The sequence below is a fragment of the Nuphar pumila genome, chromosome 6, assembly GCF_984573655.1.
Source record: "Nuphar pumila chromosome 6, dmNupPumi1.hap1.1, whole genome shotgun sequence".
NCBI lineage: Eukaryota > Viridiplantae > Streptophyta > Magnoliopsida > Nymphaeales > Nymphaeaceae > Nuphar > Nuphar pumila.
Genome location: NC_143254.1, coordinates 38,987,437 through 39,007,711, shown reverse-complemented (window position 1 = coordinate 39,007,711; position 20,275 = coordinate 38,987,437). Strand labels below are relative to the sequence as shown.

The 20,275-nt window shown below is 36.2% G+C and overlaps 1 protein-coding gene across 6 annotated transcripts; it reads left to right on the top strand.

Moving 5' to 3' along the window:
• Positions 1 to 497: 497 nt before the first annotated feature.
• LOC149834683 (diacylglycerol kinase 1-like) lies at positions 498 to 19,257 on the top strand. Of its 6 annotated transcripts, none has more exons than XM_090010245.1 (13): positions 498 to 670; positions 2,989 to 3,267; positions 3,434 to 3,556; positions 3,728 to 3,856; positions 4,507 to 4,592; positions 7,862 to 7,985; positions 11,126 to 11,174; positions 13,154 to 13,236; positions 16,115 to 16,182; positions 17,284 to 17,355; positions 18,341 to 18,428; positions 18,524 to 18,640; positions 18,839 to 19,257. In XM_090010245.1, the coding sequence occupies exons 2-13, from the start codon at positions 3,049 to 3,051 to the stop codon at positions 19,175 to 19,177; spliced, it is 1,497 nt and encodes a 498-aa protein (XP_089866371.1). In that variant the 5' UTR covers positions 498 to 670; positions 2,989 to 3,048; the 3' UTR covers positions 19,178 to 19,257. The 6 variants fall into 6 exon arrangements, with proteins under 6 accessions (XP_089866371.1, XP_089866374.1, XP_089866373.1 ...); XM_090010246.1 differs by having other exon boundaries at positions 557 to 670; positions 2,999 to 3,267; XM_090010248.1 differs by lacking the exon at positions 7,862 to 7,985 and having other exon boundaries at positions 17,250 to 17,355.
• The last annotated feature ends 1,018 nt before the right edge of the window (positions 19,258 to 20,275 follow it).

Sequence of the window (20,275 nt, the reverse complement as noted above, 5' to 3'; positions counted from 1 at the left end):
TTAACCAAATCGAGAATCCACTACCAAATTCTTATGAGCTTACATGAGCTGAACCTCCTCTGCTCATTTTTGGTTAAGGAGTTGCTTGTGGCTTGACTGGTCTGAGTTTCTGGTGAGTCGAACCATGAGCAGATCAGCTAGTTCCCTAAAAAAAAACAAAAAGAATGTTTTTCAGGATGACAGCCAATTGACCTGAGGTCCTTTAACTGTTTTCAGAAAAAAGTTGGTCCCATATTTAAAAATTTCGAAAACCATGAGGTAATATTTAGAATTAAAGGGAAAAGGTTGGCCCTAGATTGAGGCAATCCCAACACGGTTTTGGAGAGAGAAACACGTGAACTTCCTCTTTCTTCCAACGGACCAAACCGAAAAAGAGGAGCATGGCGAAAAGTCAGGGCGGTGGCTGATATTCTGGCTCTTCCAGTTTGGCGGGCTCTGTTTGGCAAATCGCTTGATCCGGATTTACTTTAAAGCAAGTGTTTCAGTCTGAGAGAGAGAGAGATAGCTCCTTCTTTCTTCCTTTCCTCCATCCTTCCCTCTGCGTTGAAGGTTCGAGCCTCAAATCCCCTCTAATCCCAAGGCAGAAGCGATCTTCTAGAGTTTCCCGCTTACAGAGGAGCAAGCGAGCGAAAGAGAGGAGAGAAGAAGAGAAGGCGCTTCAAACGACGTGGTGAGTCCTTTGATTTCTCGGCGTTTGGTTCTTTTGTTTTCGTGATTTATTTTGTTCCTATGGACTTGGACTGCAAATTTGCAATCTTCGCCTTATTAATCGTGTTTTCATCGGGAATATTTTTAGACGCTTTTTGCCCGTTAGGTTGATAATACCCTTGTTTTCCCGTTTCTCGTTTTTGTGGATTTCAAATTTTTGAGATTTTTTAGTTTTCGGGAAAATTAGAGGTCGTTCGTGATTGTGGTCGCGCGGGATTTTTTTAAATCGGACTTACGAAAATGCCCACGCGCGGTATCCTCATCGAGGACCGATTTTTCGTTGACTAAATCGTTTAGATTCTCTTGTTCGGCGATGTTTGGCTTTGATGTTAGAGCTGGTTTTCCTTCCGAGCCATTTGAATGTGGAGGAAAACGAGTTCCACGGAGTTTATTTCCTCCGGATTGGCGATATCTTTTCTTTCTCTTTTGTTTTTTTTAGAAAAACTTACACTTCCAAACGTAGCCTTAGAAATTTTTAATGCAGATATCTCATACACAAAGCATGGGATGCAGATGTACGGCTTCGGAAAATTTGCACCACTATTCTCTCACCTCTTTACGTGGAAAGTTTTTTTTTATGTATAGCTTCGTAAGAATGTACAAAATTATGAAAAAGATTGACAGAATTTTTTTTCTCTCGTTTGGAAGTAAAGGATAGTTTCTGCATCCCCATCTCTGACAGAATTTTCTAGTTCTTTTCTCACTTCCAAACGTGACCACAAGACTAAAATTAAATTAGAAGGTCCGGGGAACGCGTTTTCCAGTGGAATCCGCGTTTGAACGAGGCATATCGTATCATAGTCGTTTTTACGTGGCTTTTTATCTGCTTCTACTTTTGCTTTATATAGCTTATCATGCACTTCTTTTTTGACTTCCTGTATGCTTCTACATTTGTATCCCCACTTTCTGCTTCCGCTTCATGCATTGCTTCTTGTGCTCATTTAGCTGCACTACGTAGCTGTGGGTTCCATACAATGTTGTCATGTGATTGGCTATATGACACAGCTGCTCTTTTTTATCTCAACTCCAACTGAGCAACTATTCTATACAACCATTCACATGACATAATTTCATGTGGGGCCTGCACTCTGTAGCTGTGGGTCTCATACAATACTGTCATGCCATTGGCTATGGCACTTAGCCACTCCTTTGATCAAACTCATGAACAACCATTCATGCATTGCTTCTTGTTCCCCGTTTTTTAATGAGACGGGATCAGGTTAGAGTGGGAACACCTCTGGATGCTGTTGATCTCAAGATGAACGGCATCCAAAATCTAATGGGATGCCCATTACTTGGATGGGTCTCACTTTTTTTTTTCTGATGTTCATATTTTAAAATGAAAAGCTCACAATGAGTTTGTTCGTTGTTTTTGATGGGTGTGGTTCACTTTTTAGATGACCGACATCGAAGGCGCCTCTGACGATGTTAGGTGCCTCTGACGTGACGTGACCCTCTCTCTTTTTAAATATATGTGTATACAAATTAGGTATTCATTGGAGCAGTTAGCGTCTACGGCTATCTTTGGCCGCTAACTGGTTGACCACAAATTTTATAATCCTAAACAATATAGAGATAACCTGGTACCTGAAAATTTCAGTATTTTTATAAAAAATACATTAAAAGTTATAGTGCATATATTAAGATACAGCCAACAGATGTATCGTTATCATTTACAGAATTGCTAGTGAAAAAATCCGCTGACTTTATTTTTACACTATTGGAGACATGCCTTGGGTAACTTGGCCAACCTTCGGGCTATAAAGGTATCAACCACAAGGGAAAAATATAAACTCACGAGAAGAACACGGGATCAATGTAACGTGGTTCATCTCACTATGAGCCTACGTCCACAAGCACATAAACTTTTCTCTCTTTCTCTATACAGTTTTCCAGAGAAGAGATGTTCCTTTTAATGAACATGATAAGGATTACATTCTCTAGATATTTCTTCCTTTTTTCTCTCCTTGAATGTAGAAACAATTACTATATTTCTGGTACATTCCCATTCTCAAGATTTTCTGAATTGTCTTATTCTTGATCTACATCCTTGGTGTCTATCTCATTGGCACCAACTCTGCATTTGATTCTTCTTGGATCCTGATTTGCTATTCAATCCATTCGTTTGGATCAGAAGTTCCCTTAACACGGATCTACTTTAGGCAATTCCCTTCATGTTTGGTTTAATGTGATTCTCATTTTTGTCTTGGTACTGCATTGAACAAAATTTTCTATTTTAGCATCATACAAGGTCCTGAATAGTGATGATGTTCGTCACAGCTTGTAACAGGGTTCGAATAAGTTTACTGCAAACCTGCGAGATAACAGTGGGAAGCAGAGATGGGTGACTGCAGTTCAGTTTGTTCAGAATCTTCAGACACTACTCATTTCCTCAAAGAGTTCTATATTCCAGACTACATAATTGACTCTGAAGCCAGCATCCAGGAAATGGAGTATGTACCAGACTGTCCAGTGATAGTGTTCATCAATTCCAAAAGTGGAGGTCACCTTGGTGGGGACTTGCTAAAAACATATCGAACGCTTCTTAATTCAGCTCAAGTGAGTTAGCTGGCTGCATTGACATTTTCTGAATGTAGAGTTTTTTTGCTCCACAGAACTAGTAGAACCAGTAGGAGCCGATGCCTTCTTAAACATAAGAGAAACAAAGGACTATTTAGTTTAAAATCTGAAAAGATATAGAATCCACTCTGTGTTCTTTTTTCAGGTTATTGATTTGAGAGAGCATGCGCCTGACAAGGTTCTTCACAAGGTTTATGGCAACATAGAACGACTTAAGGCCAATGGTCACAGCTTTGCTTCTGATATCGAGAAAAGGATGAAACTAGTTGTAAGTGTTGTCCCCAAGTCCTTTTTGCTTCATGGTTGTATGCAACCTTAAAAAGATGGCCAGATATAGAACTAATATCGAGCAACAAGATATTCTTGACTGAGCTTTTACAAAATTAAGTGTAGTTTTGGTTTTTTTTTGTGATTAATTTCCATCGGCATGTTGATACAGGTTGCAGGTGGAGATGGTACAGCTGGTTGGCTTCTTGGTGTAGTATGTGATCTAAATCTAGCTTGGCCACCTCCTGTAGCTACAGTTCCTCTAGGAACTGGAAACAATCTGCCATTTTCATTTGGTTGGGTAAGCTATGAACTGTTATTTTTTCAGGTTGTTCTTTCTCTTGGTGAATTGGAAGAATGAAAACACTGTTTAGGGAAACCATCAACTTTGGCCGTTCATTGAGAACCCATATTTCATTTTCATCTCTCTGTCTGTTATGGTTTAAATTGCTGATAAAATCATGATATTTTTATTGTTTAAATGAATACATGGAGGCCTTATCATATTATGCACTTTTTAATCATAAAAGATCTTGGGGAAAATTATGTAAATTGGTTTTTCACATATTTATGCTTTTCTTGTATTTTGGAAACTTGAAATGTGCACTTTTTTGCAGGATTTCCCAAAAAACTTTAGAAAAATAAATTGTTTTGGAAAATCTCCTGAGAATCTCATGACAATTGTCATTTTGAGATGATACAAAAATCATAAGATAACTGGTGATGTCACACAGAAATGCACAGCATGTCTGGGACTACTTTATTGGGTTTATTTCTTAGGATGGTTGTTCTTATCGGGATTCCACACCTTTTGTAAACAGAGCACATAAGATTAAAAGAGGAAACTTGTTCCAAGTGGTGAACTATAGGATAATATGATATATGACACATGCATCTAAAGAATGAGTTGGGGTTAAGGCATACTCGTTAACAGTTATGCGTTTTTTGCAGGGAAAGAAAAATCCAGGGACAGATCGGGAGTCTGTGAAGTCCTTCCTTTATCAAGTGAAGAAAGCGAAGGAGATGAAAATTGATAGGTATTCTTCTATTTTTACTTTTTAATTGATTTCTCAGACACTTTCAGTTCTGCTGGGCATGTGTTTCACTGATATTCTAGGTGCGAATGCAGTTTTCTTTTTCTTAGTGCTCAAAGCAGTCTAATTTGAAATCTTTATAGTTCCAAGTACAAATCTGTTAAGAGGTATCAACAGTGTTAACTGAAGCATGCCAGATTTACTCTGTTAACAAATCTAGTCAAACAAACTGAAGTATTCTAGATGGTATTTTATCTAGATATGGAACTAGATGTATGCAGTCTTATATTTTTTACTCGTTTTGAGTTTCCATCTTCACCAATCCAAATCATTCTTAGCAGCAAACAGAAAACACTTCGGATTACATGGAAGTTCTGTTCTTAGGTATTGATAGGGCTACCTAAAATTCATCTTCTAGAAAACATGATTTCCAGCTTGATTATGTCCACAATCTCGATGGAACATAAGTTGCTTCGACCTGTCTAGGTTCTCTTAAGAACAGATACGACTCCTTTTTCCATATGACATTATGAGAGTTCTAGGATGTTTCACATGCTGTTCCAGTGTGCATTATCTACTCCTGTATGGTTGGACAAAAATATTCATACTTTGTTAATAATACAATTAGTTCTTTCAATAGGACCCAACAGTTTCACTTTGTTAACCACTTCTTCCTCTTTCTCCTTTCCTCAACATTGGTGCACATAGGGATTGAATTCAAAATCTGAGAATGTGATCTATGTAGCATGCTTAACGGTGCAATACAAACGTCGATTCTTTTATCATTCATCTGCAATGATTTCTCATGTTTGGATAATGTTCCTCCACCCCCGCCCCCCCTTTTTAAGTGATAATAACCCATCTTGATGAATGGTCAAAATTGGAATTTGATCCCAATACCTCTCTGTTGATGAAAATGAAATTGTACCAATGAAGCAAACATAACTTGGAGTTGCATCTTGTTACGATTGATGTTGATCTTGCCTGAAGTGATTGAGAAATAAACAGAAAATAAAGAGAAATGGGGGTTATAGAGGCATGGTATGTGAGAGAGAGCCGAAAGAAATTCAACATTACCACCACTCATGAAGATCAACAAAATGTTGAACCCATGAACTGAACAAGAGCAAAAGCCAAAACAAATAAAAGAAAGCAGAACAGAAAAAGAACATCAGACATACAAAACGGGCTCACGCAGGAGCCGCTGGCCCAGAGGGCGGCAAAAGAGGGGGAGCGTCAGCAGGAGGGAGAGGAAGATCACTAAGATGCATACGCAGGATCGCATAAACATCTACCAAGATTTTATGCACTAGGTTATGAATGTTAACCGAAATTTGACGAAATAAGCATCGTTTTGTGCCATCCAAACAAACCACCAAGAGGTAAGCAACCACGTCCGCCAGATCAACCTCCACCTTGTGCTACGCCTAATACAAACCGGGCCCAAGATCAAATTGAGTGCAAATGACTCTTCCTTAACAAACACTTCCGGATGCCTCTAGGTCCTGCTAAAGAGTTCCACAAATATTGGGCAAGACTAGAACAAGTGAAACGTAGATTCTTTCGCAGCTTGACAAAGCACGCACCAACTCGGGAGCTGAATGCCCAACTTCTTTAAATTATTGTGGGTCTGGATCCTATCGTGCAAAATTAACCAAGCCAGGACCCGAGAACGGGAAGAAGGGCCCTTCGCCCAAAGCACATTCTCGGGCAACCAGTCAGCCCGCGGGGGGAGCAACGATCTATAGACTTTTGAGGTGAGGAACTCCCCGCTTGACGTCAGCGCCCACTGCAACCATTGACAAAAATTTTTGGCGCCCTCAAAATGGTCTCTGAAGAAGGCTAAAGCCCTCAACCACGATTTACGCAAGTGCGAGAACGTCAAACCCCAGGTTCCCAGATGAATCGAGATAAGAGCAGGAGCCCCATATTTAGCAAGAAGCAAACGAGCACAAGGGTTATCTGGTTGGTGGGCCAACCAACATTGCTTGGCGACAAGAACAACGCTCCGCAGTCTGGGCGCAAGAATGACTAAACCAGCCATACGTTGAGGTAAGACCACCGAATGCCAACCAATCAAGTGACGCTTACCCTTGAGTTGATACCCAAACCATAGAAAACCTGTCAGCAAGCACGTCATCTGTTTCTCTACTCCCACAAGCATCACAAACATAGATATGAAAAATTCTGGAATAATGGAAAGAACATGTTTGACTAAAGTCAGACATCCAGCGATGGAGAGATAAGACGACTGCCACGAAAGTAATTTGCGCTTCACTTTTTGAAGCGTCGGAGCTCATGCAGCAAAAGAGAGGTGCTTCACTTGTAACGGCAAACCCAAGTACATTGTAGGTATGTCAGAAATAGTGCAATTAAAAATCCTCCTCCTAGCTGCAAGCATATTGGACTGAACATTGAACATGGTAAGAGAGCATTTGTTCTCATTTAGAGAAAGCCCGGATAGAGAGAGGAAGAACTGAAGAATAAGCTTGAACCTAAGTATCTGCTGAACATTTGCACGACAAAAAATGATCATATCATCAACATAAGTAAGAATATGACCAGGGAAGTCCGGAACCTGCAAAGGATCAATGAAATGCGATACCGCGACCCGCTTAAGCAAGACCACAAGACCTTCAACAACCACATTGAACAACAAAGGCGAGAGGGGGCACCCTTACCGCAGACCCCACCCCAGCTTGAATCGGTCTCCTCTAACACCATTGATATTTAACATGGCCTGAGCATTTGAGACCAGCTCCCTCACCCAACCAGAAAAATGACTACCAATACCGAAATTTGATAACATGTGAAATAAGAAGGGCCAATGCACGGAATTAAAAGCTTTATGAAAATCTAATTTAAGGACAAAATAAGGCTGACCGCTATGCTGCAAGGAATGAACAACCTTAGACGCCATGATGAACGAGTGTTGGACCCTCTTATTACGGATGAAGGCGAACTGAGAGAGAGAGTCCTTGATTCTTCATTCTCATTCACTAAAAGACTGTAATGCATGAGAAGGGTTAGGGTAATGTCAATTGGACAAAATTACTTGAACAAGCTAAAAATTGACCCAAAAGTACTCATATGGACACAATGACACAAGGCCCTTCTACGGGGAATAATAGACTTTTATAATGTGTTTTTTTCTTTTAACAACATATTCAACCAGCTTGGATTAATACTTCATGAAACAAGTATGATTGATCCTATTGCAATCTAACTTGTTGAAATAAATTTCTCATTGATTTTTTTGTTCTGCTATTCAGCTGGCATATTCTGATGAGGATGAAAGCTCCAACAGAAGGTGTTTGTGATCCTATTGCACCTCTAGAGCTGCCACATTCTTTGCATGCATTTAAGCGTGTATCTCATACAGATTCAATGAACAAGGTAACATTTACATAGATTGCTTTATGTACTTTCAATTACTTTATTTGTGGACTTACTAGCTAGATTGAGTAAATTTTCTGATATACTGAATCATCACTGTTGTAAATTTGTTTTATAATAGTGATATCCATTCTCGAGAATACAGTTAGGTTGTTTTCTCGTATTAATGAACTCCTTATATTTTTTTCGTGGCTTTATTTTTCACTTTTAAATGAGCGTCTGATACAAATATAACAAGAAATGATCTTTATTCAAATTTCAAATACAATGGGTGAATGGAAAATTTTATGACGAGGTATATATATTTTTGCCAGCAATATATATGTTAGGGTTGGACTCAGTTATAAAAGTTTACGCTTTCAATATTGGGAAAAGAAAAAACTGTGCTTTTCTCAAGGAGCTCTGCTCTTTCTTACCTAATTAATGCACTATGTGCTACTGCAATCAATCACCTGGTTGATACATGTACGTATCTGTTGCTAACTACTACAATATAGTTGGATGTGAACAAGCTCATCACATCTTTCGCTCTAGAGAGATTTTGGAATTCCATAATAGCTGATAACTTTACAATTTACATGTTAAATATCATTTACCTTTTCAAAGTTCATATAATCAATGTTCTGTTTTGTCTTTGTATATTTCATGGGGAGAAACACTTCTGTAACTGCCATGGTAACTTCAAAATTTGATTGCTGCCCTCAATGCTAATTGCACCGTACCTGCACACACACACACAAACACAAACACAAACACAAACACAAACACACACAAGCTCATCCTTCTGATAAAGTGTGTTATCCTTTTGATGCGACTTATTGTGGTGTTTAGGCCTTAGAAACTTTTCATGGTCATGTGAATTCCATCATGTGTTATGAAGACACTGACATTGTGAAACCTGCTATTCTAGCAAAAGTTCAAATTTTTTACAGGACTTCACAGGAATAAGTGCTTAAGTAAGCCCTAACATACACACACAGGGTTAATATTTGGTGCTATTGAAGGCACAATGTTATATGGAATTATTGAGCTGGAAATCATAGGTTCAAGCTTTATCAACTCAATCTGACCACATAGATGTGTCCATGATGGTTTGTTTGCTAAGGATCAATCTTTGGATCATGTTATTTTGATAAAAAAACTATGATTTTTTGAGTCACGAAATTTTAGTGCATTGTGGACCATTAATTTTTGAAGCCCTTAATAAACCGGCTTATGTATCACAATCATATATTCAAAACTAATTTCCCACTAAACAAAACTTGTAGATCACATCCATTGGATTTAATCTACAAAAGAAATCTAAAACCAATGATTTCCATCTCAATAGTTCCATATAATTTTGTGCCTTTAATAGCACCAAATATTAACCCATATATATATATATATATATATATGGATTAGTATTTGCTATAATTGATTGTACCTACAATCGAGTTGGAATCTCATGATGCTAGTTGTTTTGACACAATCTAGCATCATAGATGTGTTCAACATGCTCGATTTAGCAGGAACCGACTCTTGGATCATGTTTTTTCGACCGAAAACATGTTTTTATGAGTAAGGAAAAATCGATACATTCATAGCCATTGATTCTTGGAATCTCATGATGCTAGTTGTTTTGACACAATCTAACATCATAGATGTGTTCAACATGCTCGATTTAGCAGAAATCGACTCTTGGAACATGTTTATTCAACGAAAAAACATCTTTTTATTAGTCAAGAAAAATCGATATATTCACAGACATTGGTTTTTGGATTGCCTGAAAAACCTATATACAGGTCAGATTCTGGATATCCAAAAGCCAGTTCCCACTAAATAAAACATGTAGATCATATCTATGGTGTATGTGAGAAAAAAACCAAAAAAAAGGGTTCCACCATTTTGCTAAGTCGATTTTATTTACAATTGACCGTAGCAAATATATTCCCTATCTGTGTGTGTAAAGCTTTTGTTTTCTATTTGCCTGTTGGCTCATGATCTTGTTGTAAGGATGCTGGCCAGGCTAGATGGTGGCATATGTATGTATGTATGTGTTAATCTTACTTGTGCTGCCTGACCGCACTATGCTATCACCTAAAGTTCATCATCAATGAGTATCTTTTTATCCTTATATTTCTATTTGATGAGCTACATAGTCAAAAGGGCCAAGGGGTACCTAATTGAAATAGAAGTTCTAAATCTGACAACTTGTGTTAAAAGCTATTAATTATAATGATGATTTTCAACATCAATTCAAATGGTTTATTGTTTATTTTTTATTTGCTTTGCAGATGCATAGCATCTACGGCACTGGATATGTTTTGGGCTCTGTTGGCCTGTGCCTAGATTTACAAGGCATACTCTTTATGTGCATACTTGATGAGAGATAAATAGATCTCGGAAGAGCATGATAACTCTTAACAGATTGGTTTATGAAAGTTCACCTTATGCTCATAGAAAATGATAATGCCTCAACACTAATGATCATAATGCATAGGTATACAAATGATAAAAAACAATGTGTCGCCTCTGTAATTAAGAATGAGCCTCTGAAGTGTTTGCTGCATTATATAGAAGTCTTTTTCTTTTCTTCCAAACATTTCTTTATCTTTTTGTTAATTCCCAAATCTCCGTGAATTTTAGATTCTACCAGCTATATGATACAACATTTACACAAAACAACAAATTGAAAGTTGAAAATATACAGTTTCATGTTTGCTGGCTGATAATGAGACTAATCTACTAACAGAACTCTGCAGATGTTTTCATTGTAATATTGGTGATGGTCTGCTTAATTGTTGGATGGTATTACTAATTGTAGCAACAATTTGCATCAATATTTCTTTGCCAGTAAAAGTGTTTCCGTTACAAAGATAATGATGGAAGAAATGTTGTCTATACTTGATAGAATCTTCTGTGTATTTATTTTAATTTATTACTAATTCTAATTTTTATTGAAAAGTTCCTCAAGAATTTATGAATCAACTTTTAATCTCTGCAACTTCAATTGTCAAACTGAACATCAATTCAAATTCAAACATGAATAGATTTGAAATCATAGATGGATCCGTTGTCTTGTTTTAGATTTAAGGTTTTAGATTATATTTTGTACGCATTGATTTTCATGTTTGGTAACTCATTATCAACTTCACCAGGATGGCTATCACACATTTCGTGGTGGATTTTGGAACTACTTTAGCATGGGTAAGAAATACTTCCATAGTACCATATGGTTTGATTCGCTTTCTGGTAGAGGTAGCTTTTGCCAACATTTATTCAATTTTCAAATGTTGAAGGAATCAATACATCTTCTATTCTAGGCTTGCCATATCCTATCCCTTCTTTACATTACAAATTTACAATGTACAAAACCTTGAAAATAGCATTCGCTGAGGTTGTGTTGTACCTCATGTCTTCCAACCTGTAAGACTGCTGCAACCAAATAGTTCTTGTAATAATTGACAGAATTCTGAATCATAGAGGGCATGGATATTTGTGGAGTAGGTATCAGGATTGCCTAGTTGGAAAATTTACATATGAACTAATGTAGCGCATGCTATATTGCATGATCTACAGAATAATTGATTCAACTATTACCCCTATCAATTAACTGATCATTATAATAGACAGAACAATAACATAATAGGACATTCTGTCATTTCTTTACTTTAGAAATCAGAATTTATCTTTTTTCAGCTATGTACATTTATCAAATCTCTTTTTCGTTTGGCCATTTTTTGTAACTTTTTTAAATAGGCAAACTGGGGTTAGGCAAGCAAGTACTAGTTTATTTATGATTGTGGGAACACAAATCGTAATTCAATGACATGAAGTCACAATTTTGGAGGTCTATCCTTTGGGATATCATTATAACAAAAGTCTCATATTTGCAAGGTACCTAGGTAGAATAGAATGTTCATATCTGTAACAATGCTTCTACAAATTACATGTATAAATTGACAAAGTACATTGCAATAACCTTATTAAACAAGTCTTGGTCTTCCTCTACTTTCAATACGCTTATTGATAATCCTGAGAGAATTTGTCCAATAAGACTCCAAGATGACTCTATCCATCTGTTTTACCAAATCAAGCATTTCTTCTAGAATTTTCATTCCAACTTTTTTCCCTCTCAAATCACAGTTGGCAGTCAACACCTCTCCAACAATACTTTCAGGGCCTCCACTCTATTCCAACTATCTAGATGTTTAAAACCTGGTTTTCATAGTATTAAGCAAGATCAACTTTTGCACTATGAAACCATTTTGACTTTATAGATAAACAGATTCAAAAGTTTGAGGTGCTACATGGATCACTTGTCATAATCCCTGGTTCCCACCTTTGATACAAAATAGTATCATTGCTTGTATTTTTTATAGTATAATAACTATGTATGCTCAAATATACCAAATCACAAAACTCTCTCTCCCCCCCCCCCCCCCCCCCCCACACACACACACACATGCATATATTCATTTGCTTAATGTACTCATATACACAAATATGTAGTTGCATAGGTGGGATTTGGTGTGTTAATTAAGTTATACACATGCAGGTATATATGCATGTAAACTTAAGACATTAAATTGAATGTCTTCTTGGTCTCTCCTGATGTAATGATTAATTACAAAATTGAGTTTAGCTCAAAAATAACAGTTCTCAAATTGGTTAGTCAAAGAAGGTTTGAAAAGAATGCTATGGGCCAATTTTTTGTCTAGCTTAGCCACTGGAGTGACCCAAGAGAATAAGAGTCCACTATATCAGTTAACTTATTCAAACATCTCAAGTATCTCTCCAGCTTTTTGCCCAGACTCCTAGCAAGCTAGGAGTAGGGCCCCTCTTAAGGTTCATTTTTAAAGACACCCAACTCACAAAACAATGCAATTCCTGTTCCGTGCTTCTGTAAATTAAACCTTAGCAATTACCAGACTTGCTTGACTAAATTGATGTGTATTAACTATTAACTGAACTTAGTTTTTGTTCATTAATGTTTGCATTGAAAAGCAGCTTGTGCTTTGATAAGTAACATTAATTTGATGCACATTTTAAGTTTTAAAGGCACATTCTTTAAAATAAATCAGATGAATGGATTAGAAAATGTATAGATTCTGTGGTCCTATGGTCCTAGAAGCATTATTACACTGTGAATCAAATGAGTGACTATATTTTGACGTCTGATATAGGGATGGATGCCCAAGTATCTTATGCATTTCATTCAGAGAGGAAGCTGCACCCAGAAAGATTCAAAAATCAATTGGCTAATCAGGTGTGTTTATCACAAATTCTTTTTTGACACTTCTTGCTCCTTGGAAATTGGTATAATTTTGACACTTGCTCTCTTAAATGTTGAATATTGGCAATACATTTATTTATCTATTATTTCTTACTGAGATCTCATTTTGTGATTCAAATGGTACAGTAAGTTTGTCATGCATTTTATGCAACTTTGAATGGAATTTGTACCTATGTAGAAAACAGCTTGTGAGTCTGTGACCCTCATGAACCTGCTTGTGAGACCTTTTTTATCATGCCTATGATCTTTTTGACCCTTTTTAATATATTGGGTTTCTATGTTATTTTTCTTTTTAAAATTGTTTAAGACAAAAAAGATTGATGGAGAAATGATTAATGGTAATGAACATCTAGTGTAACAAACAAGGACTTTCCTAGTCATAAACGTTTTATGCTTGCAAAATTGATTTCCTTCAATTAATGATATATAATTGCCTTTAAAAAGAAAAAGAGCTTAGTTAGGCTATCATTGTCAGTTTTATCTTGTGTCTTTGACAAAATGTTCTAGTGTTAGTTTCATATTTATTTTGACAAGAATACTCTATCTGGATTTGAGAGTATCATTTTGATAGCTTGATATTGAGCTTTCCAGAATAGGGAGAATTGGTATACATTCATGTCTATGGTAAATAATTCAAGGGCCTCAAGTTCTTTGTTTGAATCGGTCTAAAAGAATTACAATGGGATGAATTGGTAGAAATATCCCTATGCAACAAACTTACAAGTCAACACCTTTTACAAGTTCACATTTTTCCTAGATAAAGTATTTATAGGGATTAGAATTAGGCAAACCAACATGAGTTTTTGTAGAATTCTAGGTTAGTTAAAGAGAAAATGTTCAGAGCATAAATTTAATTTATAATTTGTGGCTGATATGTATAAATTGATTGTGCTTACGAGGCGTTAGGTAACTGAAATATGAATAACACCTATTATCACAGTCAACAAAGCAGTTCTGCTATGAACTGTAAATCTTAAAACAATACAGTTGAATAACCTCCATTATATTATCCACAATTAGTTTCATACCAGTCCAGATATGGAAGGAAATATATAGTCTTTCTTATCCAAGAGGTGAGAATCTCATAGAGGAACATCAATACATCACTTAGTAGCATAGTCACTAGTATACAACAAAACAACAACAACTACGCCTTCATCCCAAAACAATTGGGGTCGTCGATATGAACCAAAAAAGAAAATCATTCTGGGTCTTCCACATGAATCCTTCTCCTCCAATCATTTCTATCCAATGCCATGTCCTCGGTGAGGTTCAAAGCATTTATATCCTTTCCTATCATCTCCATCCAAGTCTTCTTAGGCCTACCCTGACCTCTTTTAACTAATATATTTTCCCATTTCTCCATCCTTCTAACTGGAGCATCATTAGGCCTTCGCCGAATATGTTCAAACCACCATAAACGATTCTCTCTCATCTTATTTTCAATGGATGCAACACCTACCTTCTTACTTATCTCCTCGTTTCGAATCTTATCTTTTATTGTATTTCCACACATCCATCTAAGCATACACATCTCAGCTACACTCATTTTTTGAATATGATGTCTCTTGGCAGCCCAACATTCCGTACCATATAGTAAAGTGGGCCTAATTGTCATCCTATAAAACTTTTCCTTCAACCGCAATGGCATTCTACAATCGCACAACACTCCAGTTGCACTTTTCCATTTCATCCACCCAACCTTTATCCTATGAGTTACATCTCCATCAATTTCTCCATACTTTTGAATGATAGATCCCAAATATTTGAAACAGTCATCCACCGATATTTCTTGTTCACCAAGCTTCACTACACTCCCATCACTACTTCGTTGATTACTAAACCGACATTTCATATATTCTGTCTTACTCTTACTCAACTTAAAACCTCTTGCTTCCAATGTCTGTCTCCATAATTCTAACTTAGCATTAACCCCAGCTCTAGACTCATCAATCAAAACAATATCATCAGCAAACAACATACACCATAGCACATTTTCTTGAATTGATCTCGTAAGCTCATCCATCACTATAGCAAATAGGAAAGGGCTTAATGCAGATCCTTGATGTAACCCAACCATTATAGGAAAATTGGTTGTCACCCCTCCACAAGTGAGGACATTGGTTACTACTCCTTCGTACATATCTTTCTTGAAAATTTCTCGATGAGGGTCTTTTTCAGAGTTTTCTTCAAAAAAGTGAAAATCTTGGGAAAATATCATAATTCAAAAAAAAATCTAAAGAATAGTAAAAAAGTAAGAAAGAAATGTTTTGTGTTATTTTTTCTTGCTAAAATCTAAAGAAACAAGTAGAGAAGTTCTTAGAATACAAAAGAAACAAATGAAAAAAGAAAATATAGGCTTAAAATATATAGAAATAAGAAGTTTTTCAAAAATCTCGCAAAAATATCACGATAATATTAGGAGATATATTTTTTGGTAATAATTTTTAAAATATCGTGATGTTTTTCTGATAATTTTGGCTTACTTTAAAAACCTATAATATCATGATATTTTTAAAATATCGAGCTTAGTAGTCATGTAGCTCACTGACAAAGTTAGGCTTGTACATGTTTAGGCACTGATGATGATATGTAGGATGAGTAAGATTTGGGACCAATACCTTGGTGGCATTTGATGCAAATTTTCACGCTGGTAGATGGGTAGTTATTCGTCTTAGCGAGTGCTTTACTTTGACTGACTATTATTGGCAACAATTAACGGATCACAAGTATTTTTTAATATTGTAGAATATCTTGCATACTATGTGATATTCATTTATTTAATGCTTGAGTGGAACATAAATATTTGTTCTAGGTGCTTGTATTGATGACATTTCTTTCAATTTTTCAGAGCACCTATGCAAGGCTTAGTTTCTCACAGGGATGGTTTTGTACTTCTCTTTCTCATCCATCATCGCTGTATGTTTCTTACTATTAACAATTTGAAAATGACTGCCTAATTTATTTTTGTGATTTGGGAACCACCAGCTTAGGAATAAAATGAATCAAGCTATTTGTTTCTAAAGTGGGTTAATTTTAGAACAGCTCGGGCACCTGTCTGATTTATGAATAAGTTCCTAAAACTTTATGGTTGGTTATATATGCTGCTGAATGACATTTTCTCTGGAATACATCTGGATGCTAAAAGGTTACCTTACGTATGAGTTTACTCCAAATTTAGAGTTATACATTTTGACTATTTCTAGAAGTTCAGTTCTAACTGGTTGAATGAGAACTGCTAATTAAATATATGTCACAAATATTAACTACAAAATTTTTAAGTACTTGATGTTAATTAATAATGGTGGCTATGAGTGTAAAAATCAGACACAAGAGATAAAAGAAGAGAATAGGAAAGGATTGGAAGAAGACTACCATTCTTCCACTAATGCACTGTAGGAAACTTTTCTTTTCTAGGTTATTGATGTGGAACAGGATTTTCTATATATAACTAAAATACCCAGATACACTTACTGTAGACTTATGGACATGGCTAAAAGATCATAGGGCACAAATTTTTTGTACTTTCCGTTTAAAGTGGTAAATAAAGGGGACAGAACATGGGAATGAATTGGAGTATCCCTAGAAATAGATGATATGGGTAGGGTTGGGGGAGCAACAAAATTCCTTGCTAACCACTCATGTCAGGAGAAAAATGGTGAAACAATCACAAACCAATAGGTCCCTCCATATTCTATCTTGCTGGGCTCACACTCTGTTGGTTATTTATTTTATAACATCATTAAGAATATATTTGCATTAAAATATTGAATATACTTTTTTGTTTTTGCTGATCTTGATTCAATCTTTGTAAATTTCTGAAACCCATTGATATTGGATTTAGCAATATTTACTCAGTTCAAGAAAAAAAAAACAGAAAATGAAGTATTCAAGATACCAATTAACTATGTTGTCCTACCTGTCATATTTGATTTCATTCTGATGTCTAGCTTATCATTTATGGAAAATGCCCTTTTATTTGTCAGCTAATTTGACTAGGCCTGCCAAATGCATTTGCAGTAACATTGCTCAACTTGCAAAAGTGAAGATAATGAAAAATGGGCACTGGGAAGACCTTCACATCCCACACAGGTAATTTTGATTGTTCTCTGTCCTTTCTCTATTTTGAGGATGTCTTCCATGTTGAATTTTAGTAAGACATCACAAATCATGTCTTATGTCAATTGATATTAGTGCAGAGGAAGGTTATCTACCTTTCAAGTACCATTTATTTATACAATCAAAAGTATTTTGTGTAATTTGGAAAATGTATGACATTTGTTATCATGTTTGGGAATTAAGGTATCTTAAAAAATTAGTATATACATTAAAACATTGCTTCAATATCATTGGCGAATGTCTTTTTTGTTGATGAAGCTCTAATAACGTTTGTTTATTGTTTTTTTTTCTTATTTAGTTTTAACTATATGTGATGTTACACGTTTAATACTTTTTGTAATAGTCTGTCTGGGTATACTTTCATATTGATAAAAGATATGTATGATTCCTGGCACATCCAGCCTCATTTTTCCACTTCCTATCTCTCTTCATCTTCCTTATTAGCAAATAGCAATGACAAGATTATTGTGAATGCATAGTCATGAAGTTACTGAAAAATGTTACAGTTGGAAAGTTTTTCAAGCTTGTTGACATCCAACCTCATTTTTCCACTTCATATCTCTCTTCATCATCGTTATTAGCAAATAGCAATGACAAGATTATTGTGAATGCATAGTCATGAAGTTACTGAAAAATGTTACGGTTGGAAAGTTTTTCAAGCTTGTTGACATACACCAAAACTGGTGCACTGCACAAGATTCTAGCTATATTCATAGACCCAACATAGGGATCTTTGATTTGGTCGTATGAGGAGATATATGCTGCTTTTATTTGGATAATTAAAGATAATACAAATTCTTGAAATTGAATGCCGGCAAACTTCAAAATAATGCAGAGCTTGCTTTACTTTTACTCAAGGCGTGTCTCATGCACAGATCAATGGGTTTACTAAATCCTTATCAATTTGGTTGTCATTGATGTGTTTGAGCTCACTCTTTTTTTCATTGTCAATCATCAGCATCAGATCCGTTATATGTCTAAACTTGCCTAGCTTTTCTGGTGGGTTAAATCCATGGGGAACACCAAATAGTAAGAAAAAGAAGGATGTGAGTGCTTGCAATTTCTGTAATTTTTATTTGGCTGTAAGCGTTTTAGTTGCAAACTGTTTCTTGACTTTGACATGAACTGTGACCCTTGGCAGAGGGATTTGACTGCACCATTTGTAGATGATGGTCTTCTTGAGGTGGTTGGATTCAGAGATGGTTGGCATGGACTTGTTTTGCTTGCCCCTAGAGGACATGGGACCCGGCTTGCACAGGTAGGAATTTGTTGATTTGATCAGACAATTATGGTGTTTGATTGAGTGATTATGAGTGTTCATCCTTATTCTTATGCTCACAAACTCTTTACTTTAACCTGAATCCCTACATCTCTTGAACCTGGTGCTTATTATTGAAAACAATGTGATAGGTCTACCATTTGTATGAATAATTTTGATTTGAACTATTGTCTTTAGGCGCATCGTATCCGGTTTGAGTTTCACAAGGGTGCAGCAGAACACACATTCATGAGAATAGATGGAGAACCATGGAAACAACCTCTCCCTAGTGAAGATGACACTGTTGTGGTTGAGATCTCACATCTTGGTCAAGTCAGCATGCTTGCTACTGATGATTGCAAAGCCAAGAGTATACAGGACCCTAGCTCTCCCTCTCATGGTCATGAGGAGGAAGATGATGAGGACAGCATGGGGTCTGATGAGGAATCTGAGGGGAAGAGGAAGTTTGGAGCAGCTGACACTTTCAGATTCTCATTTGATGATGATGCTTCTACTCCTACTCACAGAAACAGTTAGCACTCCTGATCATTGCTACATTGGAGTTGATTTGTTATTACTCCAAAAGCTTCTTGTGAATTTATTGGCCCTTTGTTGTTTTTCCTTTAGTTTTTTCATTATAGAAATTGGTATTATGATTTTGTTTTTTGAAGGTTAAGACAAACAAACCGTGAGCTCTTGTATTGAGTAACCACTGATGCCAATTCAAATATCTAGCTGTCGAAGTATAATGAGTAATTGGAGTTTCTCTGAGTTGAAACAGAACATTTTCCAGAAAACAAGTTCAACTTGACCATGTTGATTTAACCACGTGTTTTCTAGTAGTCTGTTTTGTGTTGGTAATTAGTAGGGAAAAATTCCATTTAGGGGTTATAATTCCAGACATGGGCCATACTTATCTAAATTTCCATACATGAGCCAAACTTTTCTTGAAAACAGTCCAATAAGAACCTCATATGAAGATCTATCATATTGGAAAAATGTGATTCATCTTTGGTCTCTTGTATTGTCCCTTGAAAATTGAAAAGTAATCATTCAATATTCATGAAGGACAATAATAAATGCAGACACTTGTTTGCCAGTTTTCTGGATAACGGAGGCTTATTTTTTTTATATATTTACACGGAGAAACCACCCCCAGTGTTAGAGACCTAGCCACGTTGGCTCTTTCTGTTGTACTTACGATCGCTATCCTGACAGCATAAAACTCCGTAGGCTTGACCCTTGACTCAGGGAGTCACTGCAACAGGTGACGCCCATGAGATTTGAACCTATACCACCTGCCTAGCAGCCTTGGTCCCATCCCACTATGCCAAACCCTTTGGGGCTCTTATTTGAAATTTCAGGAACGTGAGACCCATATTTGAAATTAGGGGCAAAAGGCTGTCACCTAAATGTATTTTTCTCTAATTAATATTGTATTTTCTAATAGAGGCAAAGTGTGTAGGATTTGGTCCAAATCCAATGCATTATGTTCGGATATGGGTCTTAGGACAGAAGCTGGACGTATTTTTGGATTAGATTTGGACTTCCGTGGTTGCAATGTTTTTGGATTTAGTCCCGGATTCAGATAAATTTAGATTTTATCTCAATCTCTTTGTTCTTTTACTTATAAAA

Excerpts from the sequence above, each read along its gene's own strand:
- LOC149834683 (XM_090010245.1), top strand. The coding sequence starts at position 3,049 with ATGGGTGACTGCAGTTCAGTTTGTTCAGAATCTTCAGACACTACTCAT. Across the intron at positions 3,268-3,433 it reads CGCTTCTTAATTCAGCTCAA|GTTATTGATTTGAGAGAGCA; the intron begins GTGAGTTAGCTG and ends TTCTTTTTTCAG. Across the intron at positions 18,429-18,523 it reads ATAGTAAGAAAAAGAAGGAT|AGGGATTTGACTGCACCATT; the intron begins GTGAGTGCTTGC and ends GACCCTTGGCAG.